This window comes from Mesocricetus auratus, unplaced genomic scaffold, assembly GCF_017639785.1.
Source record: "Mesocricetus auratus isolate SY011 unplaced genomic scaffold, BCM_Maur_2.0 Super-Scaffold_100001, whole genome shotgun sequence".
NCBI lineage: Eukaryota > Metazoa > Chordata > Mammalia > Rodentia > Cricetidae > Mesocricetus > Mesocricetus auratus.
In genome coordinates, this window is record NW_024429187.1 from 8,218,069 (window position 1) to 8,245,287 (window position 27,219).

At 38.6% G+C, this 27,219-nt stretch overlaps 1 protein-coding gene and 1 long non-coding RNA gene across 2 annotated transcripts in view; one reads left to right on the forward strand and one right to left on the reverse strand.

The window, feature by feature from the left end:
- Positions 1-25,533, reverse strand: part of LOC110341415 — a 31,996-nt gene extending 6,463 nt beyond the window's left edge. The window contains exons 1-3 of the long non-coding RNA XR_002383353.2: positions 25,440-25,533; positions 3,928-4,032; positions 1,399-1,539 (exon numbers count right to left, since the gene is read on the reverse strand). This is a non-coding gene — a long non-coding RNA (uncharacterized LOC110341415). The remainder of the gene's footprint in view (positions 1-1,398; positions 1,540-3,927; positions 4,033-25,439) is intronic.
- Positions 1-27,219, forward strand: part of Pik3c2g (phosphatidylinositol-4-phosphate 3-kinase catalytic subunit type 2 gamma) — a 334,840-nt gene that overhangs the window by 19,949 nt on the left and 287,672 nt on the right. The window contains exons 2-5 of the mRNA XM_040743461.1: positions 8,552-9,289; positions 12,466-12,548; positions 14,773-14,930; positions 18,859-18,973. Of these exons, the coding sequence (XP_040599395.1) occupies positions 8,618-9,289; positions 12,466-12,548; positions 14,773-14,930; positions 18,859-18,973 (1,028 nt within the window). The 5' untranslated portion in view covers positions 8,552-8,617. The remainder of the gene's footprint in view (positions 1-8,551; positions 9,290-12,465; positions 12,549-14,772; positions 14,931-18,858; positions 18,974-27,219) is intronic.

The following is a 27,219-nucleotide window of genomic DNA, read 5'->3' on the forward strand; positions in this document are numbered from 1 at the left end:
CTCCATTGTATTTGAGACAAATTTTCCAGCACTGCAGAGAACAATCAATTCCAATCCTTTGGGGTCACCCTATTCAAGCTCCCCCAAGAATTCCTCAACTCCTTGAACTATTTGGATGCTTCTTCATTGCTGGTTTTATAGTCATAGACACTGAGACGACCATAGGAGATGGCGTAACAACCTTAGGAAGATCTTTCCGGTGTCTGAGGGGTGTAGGTAAAACTCTGTCATGACATGTTGCTAGTACTTCTGAATCTGATGTATCAGATTGTAGGTACTCTAAGACCTGCAGCCTACTGGCCATCGTTTCTCTGACTGCTTGAACTTCCTGGGTTAAAAAATTTTCTAAGGACTTCATGGAGTCTGACAGTTTCTTGGATTCATCATTTCTACATGATTCCAAGCATTTAATATTCTCATCCTTAGATATTATTTGAATGGCATGTAAGTTGCCTTCTAGGAACAGTGTTCTATTTGATAGCCAGTCATTATGTTCAGACGTGGAATGAATTTTTTAGTAAACTCATTAATCTGATTAAAAGAACTCTAGTCTTTGAATTCTATTAATCCAGTCATCAGAGTTGTTTCTGACAGCCTGATAATGTCCTCTTGAATGGATTCTAGTTTGTCCATTAGGGCAGTAGTCATATAAACAATCCTGTCTTGTAGGTGGTTACTTTTAACTCTAAGTTATCTACTTTGTTAGATATTTCCACATTGACATCAAGCTTTTGACTTTTTGACTCTAATTTTCCAATCATTTGCACAATTTCCCTTCCTTCAGCCCTGCTATTCAGGCATCTCTTCCATGATATTGTATGTATTATGAAGCTAATCATTAGCATCAGACACAAACAAATTCGATGCATGTCATAATTCTCTCCCAGGATGTCATTCATGAAATAAGCAATGAGATCCCTAATTTTCTGCATCGTTTGATTATCCACCATGGTACAGAGTATGTAATCTTATCACCATCTTAAAGTACCAAACTGCAAGGCTAACCTCCAGTTATCTCGGGTTAAGGAAAGGATTTTTACTTGCAGTAACTATGCTTGGTCAGCAGGTAGCACAGTTGTACCACCAAACGCAGCTCTGCCACGGAAGATCAGTATATCCCAAATAATATCTGAAAAATTCTAAGCAGCGTGTACACACATTAGTGAGTGGGATTTTGTTAAGGGGGGGAGGGAGCGCTGCGCAGATTGCAGGAACCTGTGGCTAAAAAGTGGCCACGGAACATTTCGGGGGTGAAGGGAAGCAAACTCCGCACCCTGTGGCTTTATGGCAATGTGCAGCTGTGGTCATCACGGAGGAATCATGGTAGGGCTGCGGGGACTGGAATCACTCCCGAGCAGGAGCACCCACAGTGGTGGAGAAAAGGTGGCAGCTACTCACCAGTGCTCGTTCTGCAAACTCCGAAAGGACCAGGGCTGGTTGGACTAGCACAGAGGGACTGTTGATTTCTGTGGCGGTTTCGTAGCAGCTCCACAGCGGCAGCGGCAAGAATCAGCTCCTTTTGAGGGTTCCGTGGTGCCTCTGTGGTGGTTTTACACAAGTGAATCAAAAAACTCTATAAAACTCTACCAGGAAACTCCTATAGCTGATAAACACCTTCAGCAAAGTGGCATGGTACAAGATTAACTCAAAAAATCAGTAGTCTACTATATATACGATAAACGGGCTGAAAAAGAAATCAGAGAAATCCATTATAATGGCCACAAGCGGTTTTAATATAAAAGATGTCTCTGAACACACAGTAAATTGTTGGAAATACTCCTTTAGTCCACTCATCTCTTACAAGGCCATTCAATAACACAAGTGTGTGTAGAAGGTGTTGTTGTTCATATGGAAATGCCTCATGGTCTTTTTGTCCTGAGACTCTGTCTAGGGAAGACTTGTGCATAATCAGCTGCCCATCACTTGAACCAACTATCAGGATGCAGCTGGGCTCCCCGGCTCCCAGATGGCCTGAAACAGAGCCCTCTCCACATTATTTCCCAAAGCTTATACACAGGACTGAGGGCTATCTTTACGTGCCTGTTCATTGGCAAGACATACCCAGGGGACAGAATTCATTACTGTCCCAACAGCATGTGCAAGTAAGCCATTGAAACCAGTTCCCATGACATGGGCTAAATTATCTCTGGAGTACTAAATCTGATAAACAATAACACACCTAACATGGAAGCTGCAAATGCTCTCTTAAATTTTACTTCTTCAAGAAAAATAGGCTTTCCAGTATTATCTCTATCCACACATCCCCGCCAGTGAACTACTGCCTCCACTATCCATTAATGTAACTCTAGCATACTTAGCTTAATTATAAATTTGAGTCTATGTGTTCTTGGAAAGCAAGAGCTTCATTTCACATTTTCTATTTTTGTATTTCTAGTGCTTGACCTAAAATGCTTGAAAATTCATCCTGAATAAATAAATGTCGAGGCTGGGAAGTACATGTTATTCGTATTTAGGCATTTGTACCGGCCTGCCTTTGGAGTTCTGACAAGGATATGCCCTCAATTGCTGCCTCTCACAGAGCCACAGGACCACAGGTGCCTACTCAGTATGTTCCCTTGTATAAAGGGGCCCTGCCCACCTCCCATCACTCTATCCCTCTCTTTCTCTCCCTCTTTCTATCTGTTCACCACTCTCTGCCAGTCTCCCCCCTCCCCTTCCCCCTTTTATGAACACCCCTCCAAATAAAACCTTCCACTTGAACTTGATGTTGCTCGAAATCTTCATCTCACTGCATTTTAAAAATTGCAATACATGTGTGTTTTAGATTATTATTTTAACGAGGCAAAGATGTGTTATATTTGTTTATGCTGCAGAATATTACTTTAACTGGGTAAAGATGTGTTACTTTTGTTTATACGTTTGTTTAATGACATAAGGATGTGTCTTTAATTATGTAAAGCTATGTTGCATTTGTTACACCTCGCCTGCCTAAGGTACCTGATTGAGCTAATAAAGACCTGAACAACCAACAGGTAGGCAGGAGAAAGGACAGTTGGGGCTGGCAGGCAAAGTTAATAAATAGGGAGGAGAAATCTGGGTGGAGAGAAAACTAGAGAAGGAGAAGAGAAAGAGCGACATGTCCATGGTAAGAGGCCAGGCAGATGCCAGACAGACAGAAATAGAGATTCAGTGAAAGACATACACAAGAAAGATAATAAACACTGAGCATCGGTTAGATAAAGGGATAAAGGTTCATTTAAGTTAAAAGGGCTAGCCAGAGATGTGCCTAAGCTAAGACAAGCATTTGGAACTAATAATGTCTCTGTGTCAGGATTTGGGAGCTAGTTGATAGCCCAGAAGAAAAAGCCTGGTACGCACATGTAAAGATATGAATTGGTTTGAGTCAAGTCAGTATCTTTCCAGGATAGTGACGGCTGTAAATCATTCAGACACAAGAAGCTTTGGGGGGTGGAAAAGAAAGTGAGGTTTCTGTAGGAACAACCATGATCAAGAAAATGTGTGATTTGTAAAAATGACAACTGAATCTTACCTTTTGCCTTCACTTAAGTGAAAATACTAGGAGATATTGCAAAATTTACCATGTTAATCAATTTCTAATTAGAAATAAAAAGTAGAATGATAAAAAGAACATGCATTATATAAATATTAAGAATGTTGTAAAAATATACTACATAAGAAATATAGATGATGTCTACCAGATTGCAATGTGAAGATGAGAACTCTGTAAGGTTAAAGTCTAAAAGGTTGCCTTTAGCCGGGCGGTGGTGGCGCACACCTTTAATCCCAGCACTCGGGAGGCTGAGGCAGGCAGATCTCTGTGAGTTCGAGGCTGGACTGGACCGATAGCCTCCAAAACAATACAGAGAAACCCTGTCTCATAAAAACCAAAAAAATAAAAAAATAAAAAATTAAAAAAAGGTTGCCTTTGCAGCTAGTGATACCTACATAAGCAGATAAAGACCCCAGGGAGGGCTACACATCAATCTTCCAACTCGAAGTCTTTTCAGGAACCACATTAGCTGTGATGGTTACACATTTCCTTGCATTGTTCTGAAAAATACAGATGAGTTATCTTTAGTACCTTTGATATGCTCTGTGCTAGTATAATCCTCATGTGCTTTATCTTCTCCCTATTTATAAGCTTAAAAGCTGATCTGTTTTCTATGTCCAGAGTTTGTGTGAACCCAAGATCATCATTACCTAGTCTCTGCACGTCTTCTGAGTTTTGTTCTTTTAAGTAACAAATACACCCAGAACTTTGGGGGCCAAGACCTGACCCCTTTCGAAAGGTCCTTTTTAATTCTATGCACCTTAGAGAAAATGTCATTTGTGTTCCTATTCTAAACACTGGAGCTGTTTAGCTAATGTGGCCACCTTTATAGACTTGGAGGATAGAGACTATTGCTCTTGTCTTAATAGAGTCTATTTTGACTTTTATTTGTCATTGAGGTCAGGTAATTAGTCCTTTGTAAGACTGATCACTGGCAATATCAGGTGAACAGTGTTGTACCGTATTACCATTACCACAGTTCTCATTGTAAAATTAAGAGGAGTGGGTCATCGGTAAAGGAAAATCTGTGGGTCAGGCTGGTGAAGTCAAAGGTTTATGTGCTTGGAACTTCTGACTATCGTGACAGATAAATGAAAAAGTGTACTATATTTATGCCAGATTGGTGAAAAGGTGCAATGCAGCGGTCACAAAACCAGTAAAGGTCCTTAGAAGGGGATATATATCTATGTAAGTCAAAATTTTTAGAAGAATTTTAAATAATTTAATACTTGTTGATATTTCATTAATTTTTATCTTACATGTTTGAGGGTTTGCCTGCTTGTGTGTGGATATATAATGTCCATTCAGTGCCCGTGGAGGCCAGAAAAAGGCAACAAATACCCTGGAACTGGAATTAAAGACAGTTGTGGGCTGATATGCGGGTTCCAGAAACTGAACCCTGGTCTTCTACAAGAGTTGCCCATACTCTCAACTGCTGAGCCATTTCTCCAGCCCCTATACATTATTTTTAAATTCTGTTTAACATTTTATTCAGTATGCCTTTAAAAAATCTTATGAAAATCTTTCCAAATCTATCAGTTCAATTTCTGTGAGTGTGTAGAGTATTATCAATGTAATCCATTAATTAAATGGAACCCTACTTAGGAGACTGTCACTGGCCAGCTCTTGTGTGCACCCCAATTAAAAAACATTTAAAGAAAATATAATGAAAGCAAATTTCCATATTATAAATGATTGGTGGATAATGGAGTGGATGTGAGGTCACAGTTCAGAGCACAGTCCATCATGAAGAAAGGCCAAGGATTGATGGAGAATCAAACGGCTCACAGTTTAAAGTACAATCATCATGATGAAAAGTCAAGGCAACCAAAGCATAAAGGAACTTGTCAGAACATCCACAAGTGGAAACTGAAAAGGGTAAATAGATGCTTCTTCTTGGCCACCTTCCTCCAGTTGCATAGTCCAGTAATCTATTTAAGGAACGCCACCACCCACAGTAGGTGGAGTGTCCCCATCAATTAGCACAGCCAAGATAATCTCTCAGAAGCAGGCCAAGGGGTCCAGAAGATTCTAGATCCTCTCAACTGAGAAGATCTAGGTGCTATCATAAGCAAACAATATTTACTTGGTGAGAAGGAATGAATTCCAGGCTCATTTCATTTTTGTTCTCTTATGTCTTGATTCTGTATTTTTAAAAATTCACTGACTCCTCTATGTAACCAATACAAATGAGTGCATGCTATCAGTGAAGTAACATGCTTGGTGCTGAGTGATAAGTGAAAACAGTAAAGCCGTTGGTGGGAGAAGTGAGAAGGGTAGTGCTACCCATAACTGAAAGTGTGATACATGCTATGGGAGGAGAAAAATGCAGACGTGCCTAATCTAGTCTGGAATTTTTTATTTGGAAGAAATAAGATGGACATGGTGGCTCATGCCTGCAATCCTGTATGAGTAAAGAAAACCAGGTAAATTGGAGAGCTGTCTGGATTATAGAGTCAGATGAGAAAGAGTAGAAGAGTGGAGGGTGGGGGTTTTTAAATAATCCCTGATTAATGAATATAGTGAGAAAGACCAGTCCAGTCAGAAAGATGAATATCCAGCCTAAACCCAGGGAAATACCATCAAAAGTGGTAAAAGCCGCCAATCCATCCCAGAGTTCTGGAAGCTACCACATATAGAAGTCAATTGAATGACATAATGTGAGCAGAGAGAGAGAGAGAGAGAGAGAGAGAGAGAGAGAGAGAGACAGACAGACAGACAGACAGACGGAGGGAGAGAGAGAGAGAGAGAGAGAGAGAGAGAGAGAGAGAGAGAGAGAGAGAGAGAGAGAGAGCAGAGACAGGTCATGTAGGGACTTAAAAATCTTGTGGAAAACCACTGAAAAACCAGTAACCATGGAAATATGCAGTTAGTGTCTGAAATAAAGCGTTATAATGAGAAAGAAAATGAGGACTAAAATGGGTTGCAGAAATTACAGAAGCAGTTTGAGAGTTATATATTTCAAGTGAAAGCTGGTGATTTTGAATTAGGAATGGGGAGCGGTATCCATGAGACAGTGTACACCAGTGGGTTTTGAATTAGGAGTTGTGGGTGGCATATAGGAAACAGTGTATACCAGTGAATTTTGAATTATAAATGAGGAGTGGTATACAAGAGACACAGTAGACCCAAGGTGTGTTTATATGAGAAACTAACTGGTATGCCGTTGAACATAGAATAAAGGAGAGAGAAGATTCAATGATGAAATCTTGGTGTCTGGTTTAAGGACTGGGTGGGTGACTGAGGACATTTTGTACCATACAGAACAATGGAATACAAGTTGAATCTTAGGTAATTGAGATTTACCAAACAGCTAAACTAATTCATTTTATGATGAAAATGCAACCATATACCAAACTAGCACAAAAGTAAAATTATTACTGTCACCTTAACTAAATATTGTTATAGCTGAAAGATTTTAGCCAGACCATTCTCAATGGATTTAAAGGTGATACTACATAGCCTGTGTTGGCATAACAGGTAGACATGAATAACAAATTGTCAAAACAGACAAATTAATAATCTTGACTTCTAATACTACCAGGTAGTATGAGTACTTTTAGACTTTATATAAATTATACTACAGTAAAAATATATTGAATGTAACACTAAGCAGGTTCAGTAGTCCTAAGTGAAGTCATGTAAAGTGATAGCAAATGATAATTTAAACCATAGAATGGGGCTGGTGAGATGTCTCAGTGACTCAGAGTGTTCACTGTTCTTGCAAAAGCCCATGTTCAGTCCCTAGCACACACATGTGACTAAAAACTGCCTGTAACTTCAGTTCTAAGGTATATGATGCTCTCTTCTAACCTCTGTAAATACCCTCACACACCTAAACACAGGCACACATATAGAAGACTAAAAGTGAAATAAATTTATAGACCATGGAAGGAATAGAGTAACCTACAGTGAGGCAATAACTCAGGAGAAAATAAACTCCAAAAAAGGATCAGGGAGAAAATAATGAATAGACAAAGGAGTGTTTGAGAAATAACATACAGGATAAATTTGAAAGGTGGTGATAGGTAGTAAGCCAAAGTAACAGCAAGGCACTGCAAAGAAAGGATGGAGAGTGACTATCAAATACTGCAGAGGACCAAAACTTTTCAAAAGAGAGAAAAATCTCCTAAGTTGAGTGGCACGAAATTCATGAACAAATTTAATGCAAGTAGTTGTGGAAAAGTGAACAAAAACTGCAATGACTTATATTTAAGGAGTGGAAAGTTTTTAGTTAACTATTATAATATGATTGGTAACATGGAGTTGGGGGGGTTAAGGCTGCTCATGTGAATGGGATAATGGCTGATGATGAAAAGACAGTTTAGCTACCACTAGGCATTAGCATGCTAGTGCTCACATAGAAAGTTGAATGGCTGAGGAAATGCTGGCCTCAGTTTGAAAAGTAGTCAAGTCCAAGGGGAAGATGGGTTTTGTATGGATTAAAGATGTATCTTGGGCCGGGCAGTGGCAGGCGGATCTCTGTGAGTTCGAGGCCAGGCTGGGCCGACAGCCTCCAAAACAATACAGAGAAACCCTGTCTCAAAAAACCAAAAAAAAAAAAAAGATGTATCTGGGTTGGAGGTTGGAGGAATGGCACAGTGGTTAGACTCTCTGACTGCCCTTGAAGAAGACTGTGGTTTAGTTCCCAACTCTCACATGGTGGCTCACAACTATCTGTAACTCCAGGTTGGAGCAACTTGTTGCCTTCTTCCTAACTCTTCAGCACCAGGCACTCAAGTGGTGCACACACAAAAATAAATAATGACGATAAAAATGAAGCATTCCAGAATTGAGGTAGACTTGTTTTTCTTTGTTTTTCTATCAAAAGAATATTACGGTCAATACTCTCCATCCATGGCTCAGATTCTCTGTGCATCAGTCTTCGTGAACTACTTTAGGATTCTAGAAAGTCTTCCACCAGCCAAGTGAACAATCCAAGCATTTGTATATTTATTTAACATGTTTCTTTCTTGCAAGTACCATTATCACTAAAGACAGTTTTGTTTCCCTTTCCAGGAAAATTTGTAATATCGAGGAGATATTTGGGGCCAAGAAAATCCCCTCAGTTGCACAAAATCAAAAATGGCATATAGTTGGCAAACAGACCCAAATCACATTGAACCACGGGAAGGCGGATATGGTCACCAACAATTTCAGCATACAAACCAGTGCCTTTCTTCCAGCCAAGTCAGATTGGGTTTTGATGAGCTAGTGGAAGAGATCAATAATAAAACGCTACCGTGTGAGAGTGACAAAGAAGAAGATCCCCTTTTTGTGTCAGGTGCACCAAACTTGGGTTCGAAATGGCAATCCATATATGGAGCACAACAAAGACACTTGAATGAATCCACTTCTCAGAGCCCTGACATCTCTCAGCCTTGGTTTGGGGAAACATCAACCATTGGTTTCAATCCTGCTGTAATACCAACACATCAGATCATTAATGAGGGAGACTCCTGGAGAAATCCCACAGAAAAATATCACGAGGTTCCCAGGTTCAATGTGCTAGCTCCATCATCCACCAGCCTGGAGAAATGTAATCTACAAAGACAATCAGGAAATGGACATCGAAATGGCCCTATAGGATTTGAGGGCAGCCTGCTCCCTTATTATTCATCGCACTCAATGGACCCCACACCCAATAAAGAAAGTAAAGGAAGTGAAGTTGTGAACCCTGTAGAACCTCCTCTGATGTTCTCTAAAGATTCCCTTCCACCCAGGGCACAGGACAGTGCATCATTGGATAACACGGAGGTATGGGTAATACACATGAACATGGAAACAATCACTCAGTTGCTAATACAGTTAAATTATCTCAAGTAGGAAAATCTATTAGTATTACCTAGAACCTTTTATTTATTTTCACAAACTCCATATTTTTAAATTAACAACTATATAAAAAGTACATTAGGCTTTCATTTTTCAAGTTCCCAATTCAACAAACCTAGAAATATGCTATATTAGTATAACCTATGATAGTATATTACATTAGAATATACTAGTACATTTTAACAGAGGGTCTAGAGAAATGGCTCAGTGGTTAAGAATGCTGGCTGCTCTTTCAGAGGTCCTGAGTTCAATTTACAGCAACCACATAGTGACTCACAGTCATCTATAGTGGGATCTGATGCCCTCTTCTGGTATGCAGATGTGTATGAAGACAGAACATTCATATACTTTAAATAAATAAATGATCATTAAATGATGCATTTTAATGGATAAAATATAACTCAAAGTTTAGCTCGTGGCATTTATCTCTTCTTCCTGTGTTATGAGAGTATAGATGCATTTCATCACATTTATAATTTGAGTCATGCTATATTGATTTAAAATCTTATTAACTTAAGCAGCAGGGGGAAATGTCCTCATACACAGAAGCTCCTAAATTATTTGATCGGTAGGCAAGTTGCTTAGGGGCCAGACAAAAGTAGGAAATTAAGTAATTACTGTGTCATTAGTTCTAATCCTTTCTTTGGTTACTTTAAGGTCACTGTGATAACCACAGAGTTCCTGTGTCATGTTTAAAGACTATTATGCTTATAGCATCTAGATAAAGCCAAAAGTAGGTCGCAATAAAGAAGGAAGAGGGGGATAGAGAGATGACAAGTAAATATGAGGACTTGAGATCCGCAAAAAACACATAAAAACCCACATGTGGTGGCATGAGTCTGTAATCCCAGTATTGGGGAGGCAGAGACAAGCAGATCTCTAGATTTCTAGCCAAGTACATGAATTACAGTTTCAGTGAGTGACCATCAATAAAGGAGATGAAGAACTTGTAGAAGAACATACTTGATGTCACACACACACACACACACACACACACACACAAACACAAACACACAAGACGGAAGAGAGAGCACACTGAAGTTACTATATACAGGAGGAGCCAAAATAATACTTTGATATGCTGGACATAAAGAGCCTGGAGCAATAAAAATAGATTTCTTGAGTTCACAAATGTGACTCCAACTCATCTGCTGACAAAAAAAAGCAACGTAGTAAAACAACAGATATGAATACCTAACTCTGCAAGAAGGTCATGGCTTAAGAAATGGCATTCAAATTATCTGAATCAAAATTGAATATATCTTTAGGGTATCTAGTTCATATCATGACAGTACAATAATCAGTAAACGTCTCTGCTGTTACAAATACTGTGAGCATGAGACAATGAAAAATGCTGCTGGACTCAGGCTTTGGACATCAGGCAGCACAGCACATGGTTCCGTTAGAGCTGCCCATATCCAGGTTCATGCCTGAAGGGCAGCTCCCTGTAGCCCTGCAGTCTGGTGGAGCCTGCACGGCAGCATCACTCCTGAGCTGGAGAGCAAAGCTGGCCCATTAGCTCCTGGCTTCAGAAGTGCTTGGATTTTCTGGATGCTGTGCTGAGGGGAAGCTATGCAGTGTGTGAGCAGAAGTCTCTGGGGATTTACTACATTTTGGCCAAGAATGTGGTTGTTATTTGGAAGGTTCAAGGAATATTGTTGAGAAAATTTCCCAAATTTAGTTGAAAATATCTAATCATGGAGTCAAAAGAAGCAACAAATTGCAAATAAATGCAAAGTCATCCAAATATAGGCAAATGACATTCAAATAATGGCAAAATGACAAAAAATGTTTTATAAGGCATTGGAAAGAGATTTCAGGGAGTATGACAACCATCTGAAGGTATGAACCTTCTCATCAGAAGGTGAGAGTCAGAGACAATGAAACTAGAGGTAATGGGAATCAGAGAATAGAGGCAGTGGGAGCCAGAGGCAGTGTTAGCCATGGACAGTGGAAGCCAGAGATTGGAAATAGAGGCCCTGGGAGCAAGAGACAGGGAACTCAGAGATACTGGGAGTCAAGACGGTAGAATAATAATTTACAAATGGAATTATATTGAACCAAAAGATAAAAGTCAAATGAAAATGAATTAAGAAAACTAGAAAAACTAAAACTAAAAGCACACATAAAAACATGTGAACATGATGACCTGAAACCAAACCATTTCCTTAAACATATTAAATATAAACAGCTAAGAAGTTCAAACAATAAACAAGAAATAATACTACATTTAAAGAACATAAAGGCCAATTACTAGCAGAAAAAGATTAATGTGACAGATACACAGATAGACTGGAAAGGAAAATAACCAAGCATTTAACTTTCAGCCTAAAAGGAAGGCTTCTGTGGTTTTAATATCAGGAAAACATGGTTTAAGATAGCATGGCAAGAGGTGAAAGAGGCCATGTTGTCATGGCAAAAGACTCAGTGTGGAAGAGAAATAAACTTAGTGTGTGCACAGCTGATGATACAGCTTCAAAATACATGAGGCAAAGTGATTTAGAAGCAGTCACATATGCACCCTTTAACTGAACATTTAATCCATACATTATGAACATTTTAAACTTGTCACCACAAAGGCACAAGACATGAAAAAACGATTTCTCCATAGCTCCCAAAAGCTATCAAGAATGCCCATCAGGAGGAAGAGGACCAAAGCAATCATGGGATAGTTGCACAATGGAATGCCAATGCTCAGTGATCTTAACAGTGCACTGCTGATAGGCGACAGCAGGAAGACGTTTAAAAAGATGCATCACTTAGTAACAGAAGCCAAACAGTAAAATATGATAATAGAAATCTAAACACTGGTAATTACAAATAGGTTGGTGGGATAATCTAACAGAGATATGGGAAACTTTTAAAGGTACAGCATTGTTCAATATGTTCCCTAGTTATTGATAACACAGATGCATTCATTTGTGAAAGCTGCAATAGTATACCTAAGATCTATACATTTTTCAATATGTAAATATTTATTCAATATAATTAAAAAGATAAAATTAAATCCAAACTGTGCTTTACAAAAAATAAGATTTCATAAACATGGGGATATTTTCTCTGTATTGAGCTCTATTAATTTAGCATTTTTTAACTTCCAGAAAGTTGGTTGTCCCATTCAAATAGCTGAAGTACCCCAAGGGAGTAACAAGAGCCTGGCCTCCTTTTGTAACAAAGTAACAAAGTGAGTATCACTCTTTTAACAAATATTGAAATTTCTGTGTCTGAACAAATGTCTCTATTTTTCAGTCCACCCAGTAATTAGATCTGCATGCAAAATGCCAACTCCCCGTAGCTTGCTCATGCAATAAAACAGTTTTTGACTAACTGTCATTGATCACCTTGGTGACTGGCTTTTCTTTTTCACACCCAAACAAGTACTTTTCCATCAAAATGATGATTAAAAGGTACTTTCTCTGTCAGCACTGCCCTTGGTAACTTGACTTGCAGTGTCTCCATAGCTCATTTCATTTCATAAATATGTGGAGCATTTGGCCTTGTGGCTCAGGCCTCCACTGGTAGAGGTTCAGCCTCCCACCGGAAGTCAGCTGAGTCCTCAAGTGTGTTGCCACCACAGTGGAAGAACAAATACGTCTTTCTCCATTGAGAACATTATGGATTTCTAGAAAACATTCCAGCAGTGTCCTTGGTCTCCTGGTTAATCTAAACATTAATATTATGATATAAAGGTGATTGCTTTTCTCATGTAACCACGTATGCAGTGGAAATTTTTCTGTCACTTTGAAAATTTAATGCATTTTCTTTAGACCTCTTGATTTTATTCACTTGAATCTTTTGTTTTAGGCATAAGAAACATGTTTATTTAAAGGTTTTTGGATTCCTTCTAAGCGATGAAAGTAGATTAAAGATTTGAGTCACTAATTAATTTAAAGGATATTTCTGTTCCTAAAACTTCTCCATTCATTTATAATATAGGCTTATGTTTTAAAATAAAAATGACTTGCAGGTAGCTAAAAATCAAAACCAAACAAGCAAGTGACCCTGACAACCACATTGGAAAACTCAAAAATACATATACACAGAAAAATACAAAGCAAACCATCTCAAAGCTGTATACAATGCTTAATTTTTCATTAACTTCTTGCTAATTTACACAGCAAAGATCCAAAGGATCCTTTATATTCTTAAGTTCAAATAACCAAAGACAGCAATATTAATGCTTTAATTACTAAGAGGTGGCTCAGCAGCTAAGAGAGCCTGCTGCTCTTGCAGAGGACCCAAGCGTGGTTTCCAGCAACCACATCTGGTGGCCCACAGCCACTGAACAGTATCTTCTTACATAAGTGCCGACATCTGAAGCAGAGAGGGGACAGGAAGTGACCCTGGACTATACACCGCAAGGCTCGCCCCATACTGGCACAGTCCTTCCAGCTGGGCTGCACATCCTAAGAACTTCCTTAAAGCACAGTAGAGTGTGGGGACCAAGTGTGCAAACACATAGGCATGTGAGACCATGGAGAACATTTCCCCTAAACCACAACATGAGGGCTTCAAAGACTAACACGGAATCGTAAGTTTACATTTAAGAAGAGGTTAGTTGTCAGTGAAACCAACACAAACACCAGCAAGACTTCAACCCACCGTGGGAAGCATCTTCTATCTGTTAGCATCTTTTATAGTGTATTCTGCATATGGCATTAAACACGGGCCTGCAGGGAGGGACCAGTCATGGCAATACAGGCTGATCACTATGATGTGTTACATGCTTTAGAGTCTGTAGATCTTTTAAGCCTTTTCTGTTGTAACCTTCACACAAAACCGTTGAACCTTTGAACCTTTTGGTTTCACAAAGAGGTCAGCCAAATAGTATGTCCCTGTCTCTAATACAACAAAGCAGATTCATGAGGATTCAAACTCAATGTGTCTGCTCCAATTGATTAATATTCTAGCAATTCTTTGACTCCACTATGTGCTAATTTTTCAGCACGCTCTCATAACTCAATTGTTTTTTCTAAAATCCACAACTTTAAGGATTGTGGAGCAGCAGGGATAGCGTTTGTGAACTGGGCACCCAACAAAAGAACCAGTTTATGTACTCTTGTCTCTGGGCCAAAATATACCTTAGGAAATTTAGGCATGCGAGGGATCAGTGACGCTGTACTGGGTGGATCCTCCCATTTGGCAGTTAGGAAAACATACTCTTAATCATTTCAACTGGAGCATCCTGCAGAGGCCTAGAGCTGCCTCTGTTCCTGTTCTTGGATGTAATTTCTACCAAGCCGGCTTGAGGATTTGCACCATGCCACAGAGGAAGGTGGCTGCTTCCTGGTTTTCAGGATTGTTCAGATCCTGTTGGAGCCCCTTATGATTGGGAAATGTTTTTCAAAAAACAACATGATGTAGATCATGTCCTAAACACGTTTTTTTCCTTTGCATATACTTTTCAGAATAAGAGAGTCATATCGTGCAAGTGACATTAATGCCAATTCTGGAAAGATCTGGGCCATCATTACAGCGTATCCCTCCAAGCTGTTCACTGACACCAAGTTCAGAGTAAATATTTCCACTAATAACTCAGCACAGACCCTTCATCTTCTGCCACAAGGTAAGAAAACTAGCGAGGAGATACACAAATCTCAGTACCGATAGAGAGCCTTGAAATCATTCAGAAGAACCACTATTTCTTACTGTTTTGCCCCATAGGGAAATAAAAGAAAATCAGCCATGAGCTATTTATTGTAGACATCTGAGTTGAGACCAGGGACTCTCTTTACATAGCTCTCTGGAAGTCTTTGTTTCCTTGCTATTAATAACAGCAGGTGGGGCAAGCTTTTGGCACAATTAAAATAAATGGAATTTCTAAAATTTTCCAGATGAGGATGATGTGCAAGTGAAAATGTTGTTTTCTACCTAGCAGGAACAAGTACTTTGTTCATGTGCGAGAATAAATTGTGAAAAAAGAAGTAAGATGGTGTCTGCTCCCACAGTGAGAAACTTAAGAGCTATGTGCAGTCCATACTATCCTAATTATCAGAACTGTTGACCAAGAATGAGCCCCTGTATATGGTTCCTAGAAATTTGCATTACATAATATTTACTGGACATTTTCTTCTCTATCACTTGAAGATTTCTTTAAAGTTATATAGTACTCTGACTTTTTGTTTTTGGTTTTTTTGCTCTGTGGCCTTTTATTTTGAAGAGCAATACTTGCTTATTTGTTAAACATTTACATGTAACTACATGGGTTATTACTTAACAATGGACAAAACCATTCAGGTACACAATGGACTAGGAAATCTTTTTACTGTTTAATATTTGTCAAGCTACTTTTTTCTTTCTTGCTCTAGTTGAGGCCTTGAATAAGTACAGAGGGCTACAGACACAGACATGGTGTATCGATATACCAGTTAAGACCATCTAGCTTGAAACCCAACTCATGCTGGCTGAATTAGAGAAGAAAAGAAATTTTAAAACAGTATAATCATTTCCTGAAGATTTTAAGAGTAGGAATACATAAACGACTTAAGGATGAAATTGAAGCTCACCATTCCCTGTAGCCCAGAGCTGGTCTCTCTGTGTCACTGTTCCTATATCTGGTTCTCTGCTGATTCACTCACTGCCTTCTTTCTCCCAAACCCAGTTTGCCTGTCCAACAACCTATAGTCTGTCCACCATCAGATGCAGTTCCCAGTATTTAAAAGCAGGATTGTGGCCGGGTGGTGGTGGCGCACGCCTTTAATCCGAGCACTCGGGAGGCAGAGGCAGGTGGATCTCTGTGAGTTTGAGGCTGGGCTGGACCAACAGCCTCCAAAACAATACAGAGAAACCCTGTCTCGTAAAACCAAAAAAAAAAAAGCAGGATTGTGATTTTCCAGCCAACGGTGCTACATTTTGATCTAATCAGCCCAGATTCTGAGTCCAGTTGCTTAATTTGTTGGACATTTAAAGGTTAAAGAATGAGAAAAAGTACATGAAGTGGATAGAATGGTTCTATCATGGGCTAAAATAAAAATACAGGTATAAAATCAATTTAAAGGAAACCCTGGTATGTGTATGTTGACAATATATGAACGAGGACTTTCCTTGATGATTTAAAGATTTAAGGATAAAGATGGTGACTTCAGAATCAGGCATACTAAATATGTGACATCCAAAAGACAATAACGAACAGGTGACAGGAGACTGATGGGGATGCCCTTTTATATATATATATATATATATATATATATATATATATGTTTTTCTTATTGGTTGAAGAATAAAACACTCTTTGGCCAGTAGCCACACAGAAAGGGTAGGCAGAGCTACCAGACACCAGGAGAAGGCTGGGGAGAGGAAGGCAGAGAGAAGCACCAAAGAGACACCGTGCTGCCCAAAGAGTAACGTGCCAGATTACAGCTAAGCCACAGCCTCGAGACAGAGCTAGTCAAAAAGAAACCCTTGATATGGGTCAACAGTTTAATAAATAATGTAGTGTCTCTGTGTTTACTTGGGGCAAAGTGGCTGTGGAACTAGGCAGGACAGAAACCTCCATCTACAGGAGACATTATTTCACAGTTCAGCAGACAGTTCTCCGAAGCTCCACACTCTGGTGTCCTGACTGCTTGGAACTGAAGGAATCCAGAACATCTTCAGGACCAATCCTCTTTGAGACTTTTTCTTCTGTATTCTTCCCCCATATACCTGACAATACAAACCAGGTTTTCTCATCCCACAGCTAGGGATAACACACACACACATGCTGCAATAACTGTCCTTTCCCTTCCCATGTGTAAGTTTCCCACAATGGAGGCCTATCTTGTATGCAGTGAACCTCAGAATATTCTGCTCCACCAGTACTGAAGCAGGGGAGAAAGAAGGTAGACAGTGAGCTGTGGAGTCTTGCATGAACACTAACTAAGTAGTAATCCATGTATGTTCCATGTAGCACAGAACCTGCAGCCCTGGCACCAGGAAAGTCTAACCCAGGTGCCTTTGGAGATCCTTTCTGGCCACCATCTACCAGCAGCTTTCTCTGCTGTTTACCAGAGCCTTTTGTAGTGACCTCACTCTGAGTTACCTTTAACCTGTACTATCCTTTCAATATTCCCAAGCTATAATATCATTAATTTCCCTCTGCTAGGGCAATGTGTGACCATCTGCCATTCCCTTATGACCTCTGTTATTTGTTTTCCCAAACCCTTTCTTTAATGACAACTTGATCTACCACAAAAATCTAAATTTTAAAAGTACCATGTCTCCATTTTGTGGCAACAATGCCATTTGCACCACTCTGTTACCCAGCCAAAGTCATTTTCTTCCAAAAGAAGAAGGAAGAGGAAGAAGAGGAGAAGGTGGTGGAGAAGAAGAAGATATGATTGCAAAATAAACCATAGATGAATAAATAGAATTTCAGCAAAACTCCACTGGACAATTCAGTTGGACATTTGAAGTTGTCTACTAAAAATTCTTACTGGCTTGGTATTGTCAAGGGTCAACACCTCCTGTTTTCAGTGATTGGTTCAAGCTAAAAGTTCATCGGCTCACACTAAAAATGTGGGCATGACACATTTAAATATATCGATCATATTCATCTATTTTGTTTGTGTTAACCACACGTCAGATCCCTAAATGGCAGAGACTATGCCACTATAAACTCTTTAGTAAGGAAACTGAGCCCCAGAGGTTGAAGAACATGTTTATGTAAACCCACTAAAATGATAATGTCTGTATTCTATTCAGGGATTAGCATAAAACAGAGAACCACATTTTGATGGTAATAAAATTATCTTAATATCAAGTCAATGGCATATATTTTAAAAATATTTATGTTTACATTTTTTAATATTTATATGTATGGGCCCAGTGTATGTACTTGAAACATGTATGTGTGGAGCCTGCTGAGGCCAGCAGGGTCCACCATGTCCCTGGAAACTGGGGTTACATGTGTCTCTCATGCTACAGATTTCGGTGATGAGAACCAAACTTGGGTTCTCCCCTGGAGCAGAATGTGCTCTTTACCACTGAGCCACCTCTCCAACCCCAAACATTTCTTTCTTTTAAAAGTTCATTTTATTTTTATTATGTATATAGATTTTTTGCCTGCATGTGCATGTACCTGGTGCCCTTGGGGAGAAAACACAACCTGGGATCTCCTTGAACTGGAGTTACAGACAATTGTGAACTGCTGTGTGGGCGGCTGAGGATTGAACTCATGTCCTCTGGAAGAGCCGCCAGTGTTCGTAACTGCAGAGCTTTCTCTCCAGCCTCCTAAGAATATCTTTTGTGTATAGCTATAATGGATCAAACGCTTTTGATGTGAGAAACACAATACCAGATAGAAGTGAACTTGAAAATGATTGCAAGCACACTTTATCCAGAATAACCATGGAGCTAATAAATAGACAAATAAACATGTCGTACTTTAATTCCCCTTGGTGGAGCTAGCTGGCCACAATACTTCATAATGTGATTATCAGGTTCTGTGCTCAAAAGCTTCACAGTCAATGTCTCATAAGCTTGCACTCACTTTTATTATTCACTTTTGTTTTCAGCTAATTATCTTGTCAAAGACCTAATTGCTGAGACTCTGCTTTTATGTGCAAATGAGCAGCTTTCCCCAAAAGAGTATCTTCTAAGTGTATGTGGTTCTGAAGAGTTTTTACAGATGTAAGTATCTTATTAATGTCATTTTGGTTGTTATAATTTGTCAGTTTTAAGTGGCAAGGTTTTGTCTTGTGTTTTTAAAGGACGTCTTACAAACAGTGTGTGTTCCATTAAGGATGTGCTTACGGGTTTCATGTGAGATGCTTCCGGCAAGCTTGACTGTTTGAATGCTTGGTCTGCAGATGATGGTGCTGTTGTGTGACATTTTGAAACTTTTGGGATGCCGTGTCCAGTTGACAGGTATCAGTCTTTATGGGTTGGTGTTTGATGGGCACACCCACTTCCAGTTCCCGTCTGCTTCTGCTCCCTGGTCCACCAGGGCATGAGACTCCATAGCTACAAGCTCTGATCTAAACAAATGGAGCACCCTTTCCATGTTAGCATCCCTCTAAAATCCTCAGCTAAAATAAACCCTTCCACCATAAGCCATTTCTGTACTGGGTCTAAGGCGTGAAGAAAGTAACTAGTGTAGAAACCATGCTGGGGGAAGAACTCAGAGCCCTATACCTGCAGGGAAACCTCTGTCACTGAGCTAGCCCCATGCTATTAAGTTATAATTTACAAATAAATTTTATCCTCTTTAGAGAGATTTGGAAATTTTGTGAATCATATATATACTCTTCCTTTTTATTGTTTTATAGTATAATGTATAATTATTTATAGATTTAATTATTGTATTATTATTTTATTGCATGGGTGTTTTGCCTACATGTATGTCTGTCTGTGCACCCTGTGCTTACAGTGCCTGTGGAGGTCAGAAGAGAGCATGAGATCCCCTGGAGTTGGCACTACAGACAGTTGTGACCTGAAATGAGAATGCAGGGAATTTGACCCAGGTCCTCTAGAAGAGCAGCAAGTGATTTTAACTGCTAAGCCATCTCTCTATCCCAGGAAGGGTATTTTGCAAAAGCTATGACTGTGGGCGACAAACCAATTCAGTTATCCTAGGATGATGGTTCCCCAGTGAATAGGAATTTCACCTTTAAAACTTAAAGGCTATTGGTTACCCTACCTGTAATAAAGCTCTCTGGGAGAGATTGCAGTTTGAAGTATGAATTAATTCTTTGGTGATACACAGTGTTTCAGTTTAGAATATTAAAAATATATTGATTAAATAAAGATTTTTTAAATAAAGGAATTTTGAGATTAAGAATTGTAGTGATTGCCATAAGCCTATAAGTCTTTAGTTTATATTTCTTTTATTTTATGGATTTTATTATAAAAATTTGCAAACAAAAACACACTGGCATTAACCTGGTCCGTAGTCTATAAATCTCACGGAATTTCTAGATAGTTGAACAGCTAGCTATTCAAAAGTTGTGGATTGGGTTTAGATTTTATACTTTCAACTAAGGAATTTTTGTGAGTTTGTCCAACACACACACACACACACACACACACACACACACACACACACACACATGAGAGAGAAAGAGATCCAATACAGAGCTTAAAACTAGATAAGCAATTATATCCTCTTTAATAACTCATGCCCATTACTTACATTCAGTTCTTCCTGTCCCCTGTAAGAAATGATTTTGAGCTACTGCCTCATCCCAGTCAGAAAGGCTATCATCAAGAAAACCAACAGCAAATGTTAGAAAGGATGTAGGAAAAAGAAAGAACCCTTGTTCACTTCTGATGGGAGGGCAAGCTAATACAGCCAGTGAGAAAGTCAGTGGGAAGGCTTTCCACAAATTGAAAAAGAAAATTACCATATGACCCAGTTGTTTCACTCCTGAGAATATAACCAGAGAACTCTGCGACCTATTACAGAGATATTGCACCTCGATGTTTACTGCTGCTTTATTCATGATAGGAATTAATTTAAATAAACCAAATTGAGCATCAGCAGATGAATAAAGATAATTTGGCACACATGCACACATATATATGTATATATATGTATATGAATATTATTCAACTCTAAATTAAAAAGTAACCACAAAATTTGCAGGAGAATGGATTGCCCTAGAAGGCATACTACTAAGAGAGGTCAAAAAGTCTCAGAAGAAAAATACTAGAAGTTCCTCCTCATCTGCAGGTTCTAGGCAATAATGTATGTGTATATGTAACCAAATCTACTTGCAGGAATAGTAGAATGTGCAGAAAAATGAAAGTTTTAAATACCCTTTTAAATAATTTAGACATTTCATCAAAACAAGCTGAAGTGTGCTATGAATTTAAACTTTAAATGTTTATTAGTTTTTTTTAAAAAATCTTTTTCAGTTATCACAACAAACCATTTCCTTGACGTACCTTAGGGACCATCCTGGAAAATGCAATGCGTCCTTAAGAAAAGATAAATACTTCCCTGTAGTAGACCATAAAGACTTATGTGTTTTGCAGTAATGTTCTTCCTTTAGGTTTGTACATGATTATAAATTTTAGAAACATTTCATGAGACTGAAAATGAATTTTGTCTGAGAGTTCCATTTGATCATTGTCCTACCACAAATGCACTTGAAAATATCTTGTAGATCAATCATAGCTAATCCAATAATCTGGTGTACCAGATTAACTGTGAGTGACTCTTGGAAGTTATTATTTGACATTTTGTGTTATGGGTTATAACAATAATTACCATATTGTCACCACGATTGCTTTGCTACACAATGCAAATAAACACCCTTTATCAGTTTGAGAGATACTCAACAACCAGGCCAGTTCTTTCTCTCAGCCTATGATTGTAACTTCAAATCAACCTCAAGAAAATATTTTAGTTTATTTAATTCTACCTTGTCCCATACTAAAACTTGTCATTTGAATAACATAAATTTTTAAGTGTATCCACAGTCTTCAATGCCAACAAATGAGATCAAAGAGCATGAATGGGCTACAATTTGCACCAAATTTTAGTGAGTGGCAAGAAATATAACACAGGATTCTGTAGCATCAAAAGGTGGTACCTTGAGAATGTGTGATGCAGAAGATTTTAAGGGGATCTACCTTTAAAAACGCTTCCAATCAGTAAATCATCCATAAAAGGAAATAAGTTTTCTATAGAGGGAACACATGTAACATACTGTAAGTTAACAATGAAATTAAAAAAAAATCCTTAAGACCTTCATACTAACACTCCAATCCATTTTGAATATTATATTACATAAAATTGCAATGATAGCCAGTAAATACTAATCAATTGTTTTGTGTTGTCTAGACATTTAAATCCAGGAGATAGTTATCATAGTAACTCCTTCTTTATATATGGGACCATTCAGTCTGTCTTTGAGGTAATATAGAACTAGAATAAATGTAAATTCAAACTACAATTTTCTTGAACCTCTGTGACTTTTCACTGTAAAACACATGAGTAGAATCCAAAAGAAATAAAAGTAGTTCTTTGTGCTGTAACTGTGGGGAAAATACACACAATTTTGCAGTGTTTGGGAAGGGTAGAGACAGAAGGTCAGAGTTGCCCATTCCCAAAGCACTAAAGGTAACATGTGCAAATGTTTGGTCAGTGAATTAAAATACACAGATGACTCCTACACAAGCCCTGCCATCTTCCTGGTCCCAGTGTGAGTGTCATAGAAACACTGGAAATCAACTGACTGCAGGTCAGAGAAGGCAGGTGAAGAGCAAGAGTAGAAAGCAGTTCACAGAAAAGTCAACAGCCAACTAATTAAAGAATAAACACTCGGGCAGGAACTCCATGACAGAAATCTCCACAGCCTCAACATAAACAAAATGCACTGGTGATTTGTTCTTACAAATAGCAGTCAACAGACAAAAACAGGTTCAAGAATGTGAAACACAATTCAAATGTACAAGGATACTGAGAGTTTAATAAGTGTGCAATTAAACAATCAAGTGTCATTTGTGAATAACATGTTGTTAAAATGCTAATGACAAAGTTCAGTAAAATAATTGTCATCATTCAGTTGTTAAGGTATAAACAGATTCACCAGGAGCTGAAGAGAATTTGGCACCAAAAGACTTTGCAATGTCTTTCATCTGTTTAGCAGTTCTGCTCCCACAGCTTATCTTTTTAAAGAACAAGTCTCATGTCTACCAGGCTGACTTCAAACTTGCTATGGTGCCCCTTTAACTTCTAATCTTTCCGCCTCTCCCTCCAAAACGCTGAGAGTGCAGACGTGTGCCAGTCCACTGCACTTAGTTTACAAAGTGTTGACAGGACACAAGGCTCCGCGCACATCAGGTCAGCAACTACCAACGGAGCTACATCCCCAACCCTTTGCTTTTACAAATATTTCTATAATGATATTTTAAATTTCAGGATAATGTAAGTCAATAAATGTCATCAAAACAAACCTTTTCCCACAATGGTAAACATGATCATTCTTTTGTGTTGATAGGGTAAGCTACTCTCCAGTGTTATCAAATTTCTTAATCCCTTTAAAATGAGATTTTATATAATGTGTTGTGTTAAGAATAGAAAGTAAATTCAAGAATCACAACAGAAACTTCTCCAGGTTTGTCATAATCCCACACAAACTTTATGTAAAATAGTCAGTAATATGAAATATGGAAATAATGGAATCAGCAAATTAACATAAGAATGAAGTAGAAATAAAATACAACTGAGAGACAGAAATCACTTGGTTCATTCATAAAACATTAAATTCTCTCACCACCTTTCTTTTCCTCGGCCTCCAGCATAGTAACCACGGGGAGGGGTAACCCACTTCACGTGGCCCCCTCAAGCTTCCAGCACCATCTGACTCACCTGTTGCAGCCCACAATCAGAAACACAAGTTTCATTATCCTTGGGTACAGGAGGGATATAAACACCTGGAGGTTGATGAGCTATTCCCTACTTAGTATGTTTGCCTTCCTTCTGGAATGGTGACATTTGTACCTTCATTTCAACTCGATACTTTTCACACAAGTGTTTCCTCAATGTTATTCATAATCTAAGAAGAATGATGATACTGTATAGTGCTAGCTCTTTGTCTGGAGGTCAACATCTACAAGAAATGCAAGGTTTTAAAAAAATCTTGAAGACTTTCCCTTCATCTTAGATAACTTGTATGAGTTGGACCATTAGACACTTGATTGCAAAGTGTAATTGTCTTCTATTCAAAGTAAAACTTAACCCTGTTGTCACAAGTGGGGAAAAGACTGTCACACACAGTTTAGGCTAAGATACCATATTAATAGGCAATAAGCACTGGGCTTTAGCTATCCTGAGTATGTATCTTTTTCCTTTTCAACAAAATTAAGGATTTCATTTAGCTAACGAATGAAATTTTTACCACATTTTAAGGCTCTGTTATAGGTTTTAACATTCATTGAGCACTCTTCACTTATTAGAACCCAGTGCTGTCATATAAAAGGACCAGGTCTCCACAAAGCCCTCTCATGCAGCTGAGAGAATATTTTGTCTCACACACAGGATCATGGGTTATATTAGTTTTAAGTTCACTCTCAGGAAATTTTCTAAAAATTTTAACTAACTGTAGTATCTATTCATAACAATCAGCTGACAACAAAAAATAACACACAACAGACTTGCATTTGATACCCAGCCAATCATTCAAACAATGCAGGTTTCTCGGAGCTATTAGTATGTGTTACTTGTAAGGACAATAGCATACTCCAGATCAGGGATTTTGAAATAGATAAAATGGAAGAAGCATTATTGACCAAGAGATGTGGTAAAGGGAGCCACAGACGCATTGCAGGGCATTTGCAAAAAGACATAGGAAATCAACTCTAAGTAGAACTACACTAATTATACTTAGGCACATAACAATCAGCAAGCAGGTACCAAGTTACTTTTGTTACTTCAAGTCACTATTTCCCAAAGCTAATAATTATTAAATATCTTTCAATTAGTTGATGTTGAAATAGTTTGGTTCTCTGATATTCTTTAAAAAATTGTTTGATAGAGACAGTTGGCCTTCCACAGTAATGCAACCTTGGAAAAGGTTGATGTGCTATTTGAGTCTTTGTTCTTGAAGGATTTAAATTAGTAAAGTCTACAGAACGTTTCTCATCTCTAGAGATTTGTTGGAGAAATAACAAAAAACTTGAGATGTAATCAAATCTCTCTGCCTGACCTCCTGGGGTGGTAACTGCAATATCTTGTGTGTTGCAACCCCAAAAGAGCTTATGGGAGCCCAGTATATGTTTTTGCAGAGAACAAAAATTATTAGCATCACTTACCTGTTTATTGACTCCATGTCATAGGTAACTCTCTATGGAGTTTGCTTGGCTTAACTGATAAGTTCTATTGCTTAACTTAATTGTTCTTGCCGCATAAATAAAAAGCAAAGGTGTTGTAAGCTGTGACAAAATATTTCTCCTAGTTAAACAAAAATTTTAACTGTATTTAGGTAATGTTACTTTGACCTAAATACAGCTTTGTATTCCTTGTATGAAAAAATAAAACCACATTCACATGAAGAATGTGAAGGATAGTTGTTCTTTTATAGAAGGAAGTCATCAGAAAAGCAGGACAGTTCAATGGACAAGCTGAAACCCATTTGCTCCACCTCCTTACCGAGTAAAAGCTGTTGGTATCAACTTATGCCACATGGAAGTACTTTTGTTCAAATCCGGGACTGTCCTTTGATAATTAATTCATGCTTGCCTGTTGGGGAAGTCCTGTGCATTTGTCAATAAAGTACTGTCTGGCCAATGGGGAATCTAGATAGGAGGGACTAGGAGTCCAGGAGGACTCTGGGTAGGAGAAACACAAGAGAGTCAACATGTAACGCCATGGGGGTAGGAAGCCCGGGACTATTCTCCGGTAAGAGAAATACTTAGATTAACAATTATGGGGTAATTACTTAAGTCAGAGCTAGCCAGTTAGAAACAAGCAAAGCCAACAGCTTCATAATTAATACAGCCTCCTGTGTGTTTATTTGGGGACTACAAAGCGGCAGAGCCCAGTCGGCTGGCGGGTGATAAACCAAAGCGGCTAGCAAAGGAAAAGCTTCTTGTAACAGAATGGTTGTCAGGAGTGGGATCAAATTTCCACGCAGAATGACAAAAGCTTTAAAGGAATTTTAGAAACAGAAGAACAGAGAGAAGCACAGATTTTGGTAGCAGCATTTTTCTCAGGTGTGCTCTGTTTTTCTAGCGACGAGCCGAGATTCTCATGGCTCGCTTACTGGAGTCTTCCTGACTCGGCATAAAAAAAAAAAAACAGCCAATGAGGTTGTTTTAAGAGACTCTGCTAATGATTGAAAGGTGTGTACATACAGCTGGAAGTGGCAGCATTTGCTGGATGTCAGCATGGACTGAGGCGGTAAATTGGAATCACGCTTACGCCCGCCATCTTGACGAAAAACCGGCAGTTTAAAACAGACGCGGTTTTACAGATAAGACACGTGGCCAGAAAAACGTAAAGATTTACAGTAAAGTCAGACTTGGATGAACAAAACTTCTAAAGGTTTACAGTGTGTTTAAAAATATACATGAGATTGAGAGAGAAAATAAAACAGCAAAGTGGTATATAAATACAAAAGCCGGCGTTGTGGTGGCGCACGCTGGTAGGATTTACTCCAGAGGCAGAGGCAGGCGGATTTCCAAAGAGAAACACTGTCTCAGAGAAAAATAAATAAAAGTAAAATAAATAAAGTAATAATAGATAAATAAATAAGCCATGTAACGATGGAAAATACACAGAGAGTCTGGATGCTGTATGCTATTGTGTTTTTCAGTTTTTTCATTGCTCAGGAAGGAACTGCTACTAAAGTACACTTGATTATAAATGCTGCTGAATTAATTCAACTTATATCTTTTAAAAATGCCTTGACTTCAAAATTTAAGTATAAGGATATGTTACTCGGAAAAGGAGTTTTTGCTTATGTTTCTACAGAAAATGACTGACAGACTGCTGATGCAGATGGACAGTTTGAAATTTCCTGCTTTGCTGATACAACCCAGGTGACAATCAATATTAACAATCACATTAATAGATTAACATTTTGCTATACTTATATAAATGGCCTACTTCGAGGAAGGGTTAAAAGTTCTGCTAAACTGCTGAATCTTCCTGAAGAAATATTTCCAAAAATTGTCAGTGGCCCTAGCTTTTCATAAACCAAAGGGTAATCATTATCTTGTATCATATTAACATTTTCCACTATACTCCTAGGTGCTTCTTTTGCATGGATGCTGGAGATTGGCCCCAGGTTGCTAGACAGCCATTTTACATTGAGTTGTAACCCAATTCAGAAGTACTTTCTAAATGTGAGAATAAACATTTAGCTATCATGGCTTAAGTAATCACAGAACATTGAGTTGTTGCTGCAGGACTCCCATGAGTTTGAGAG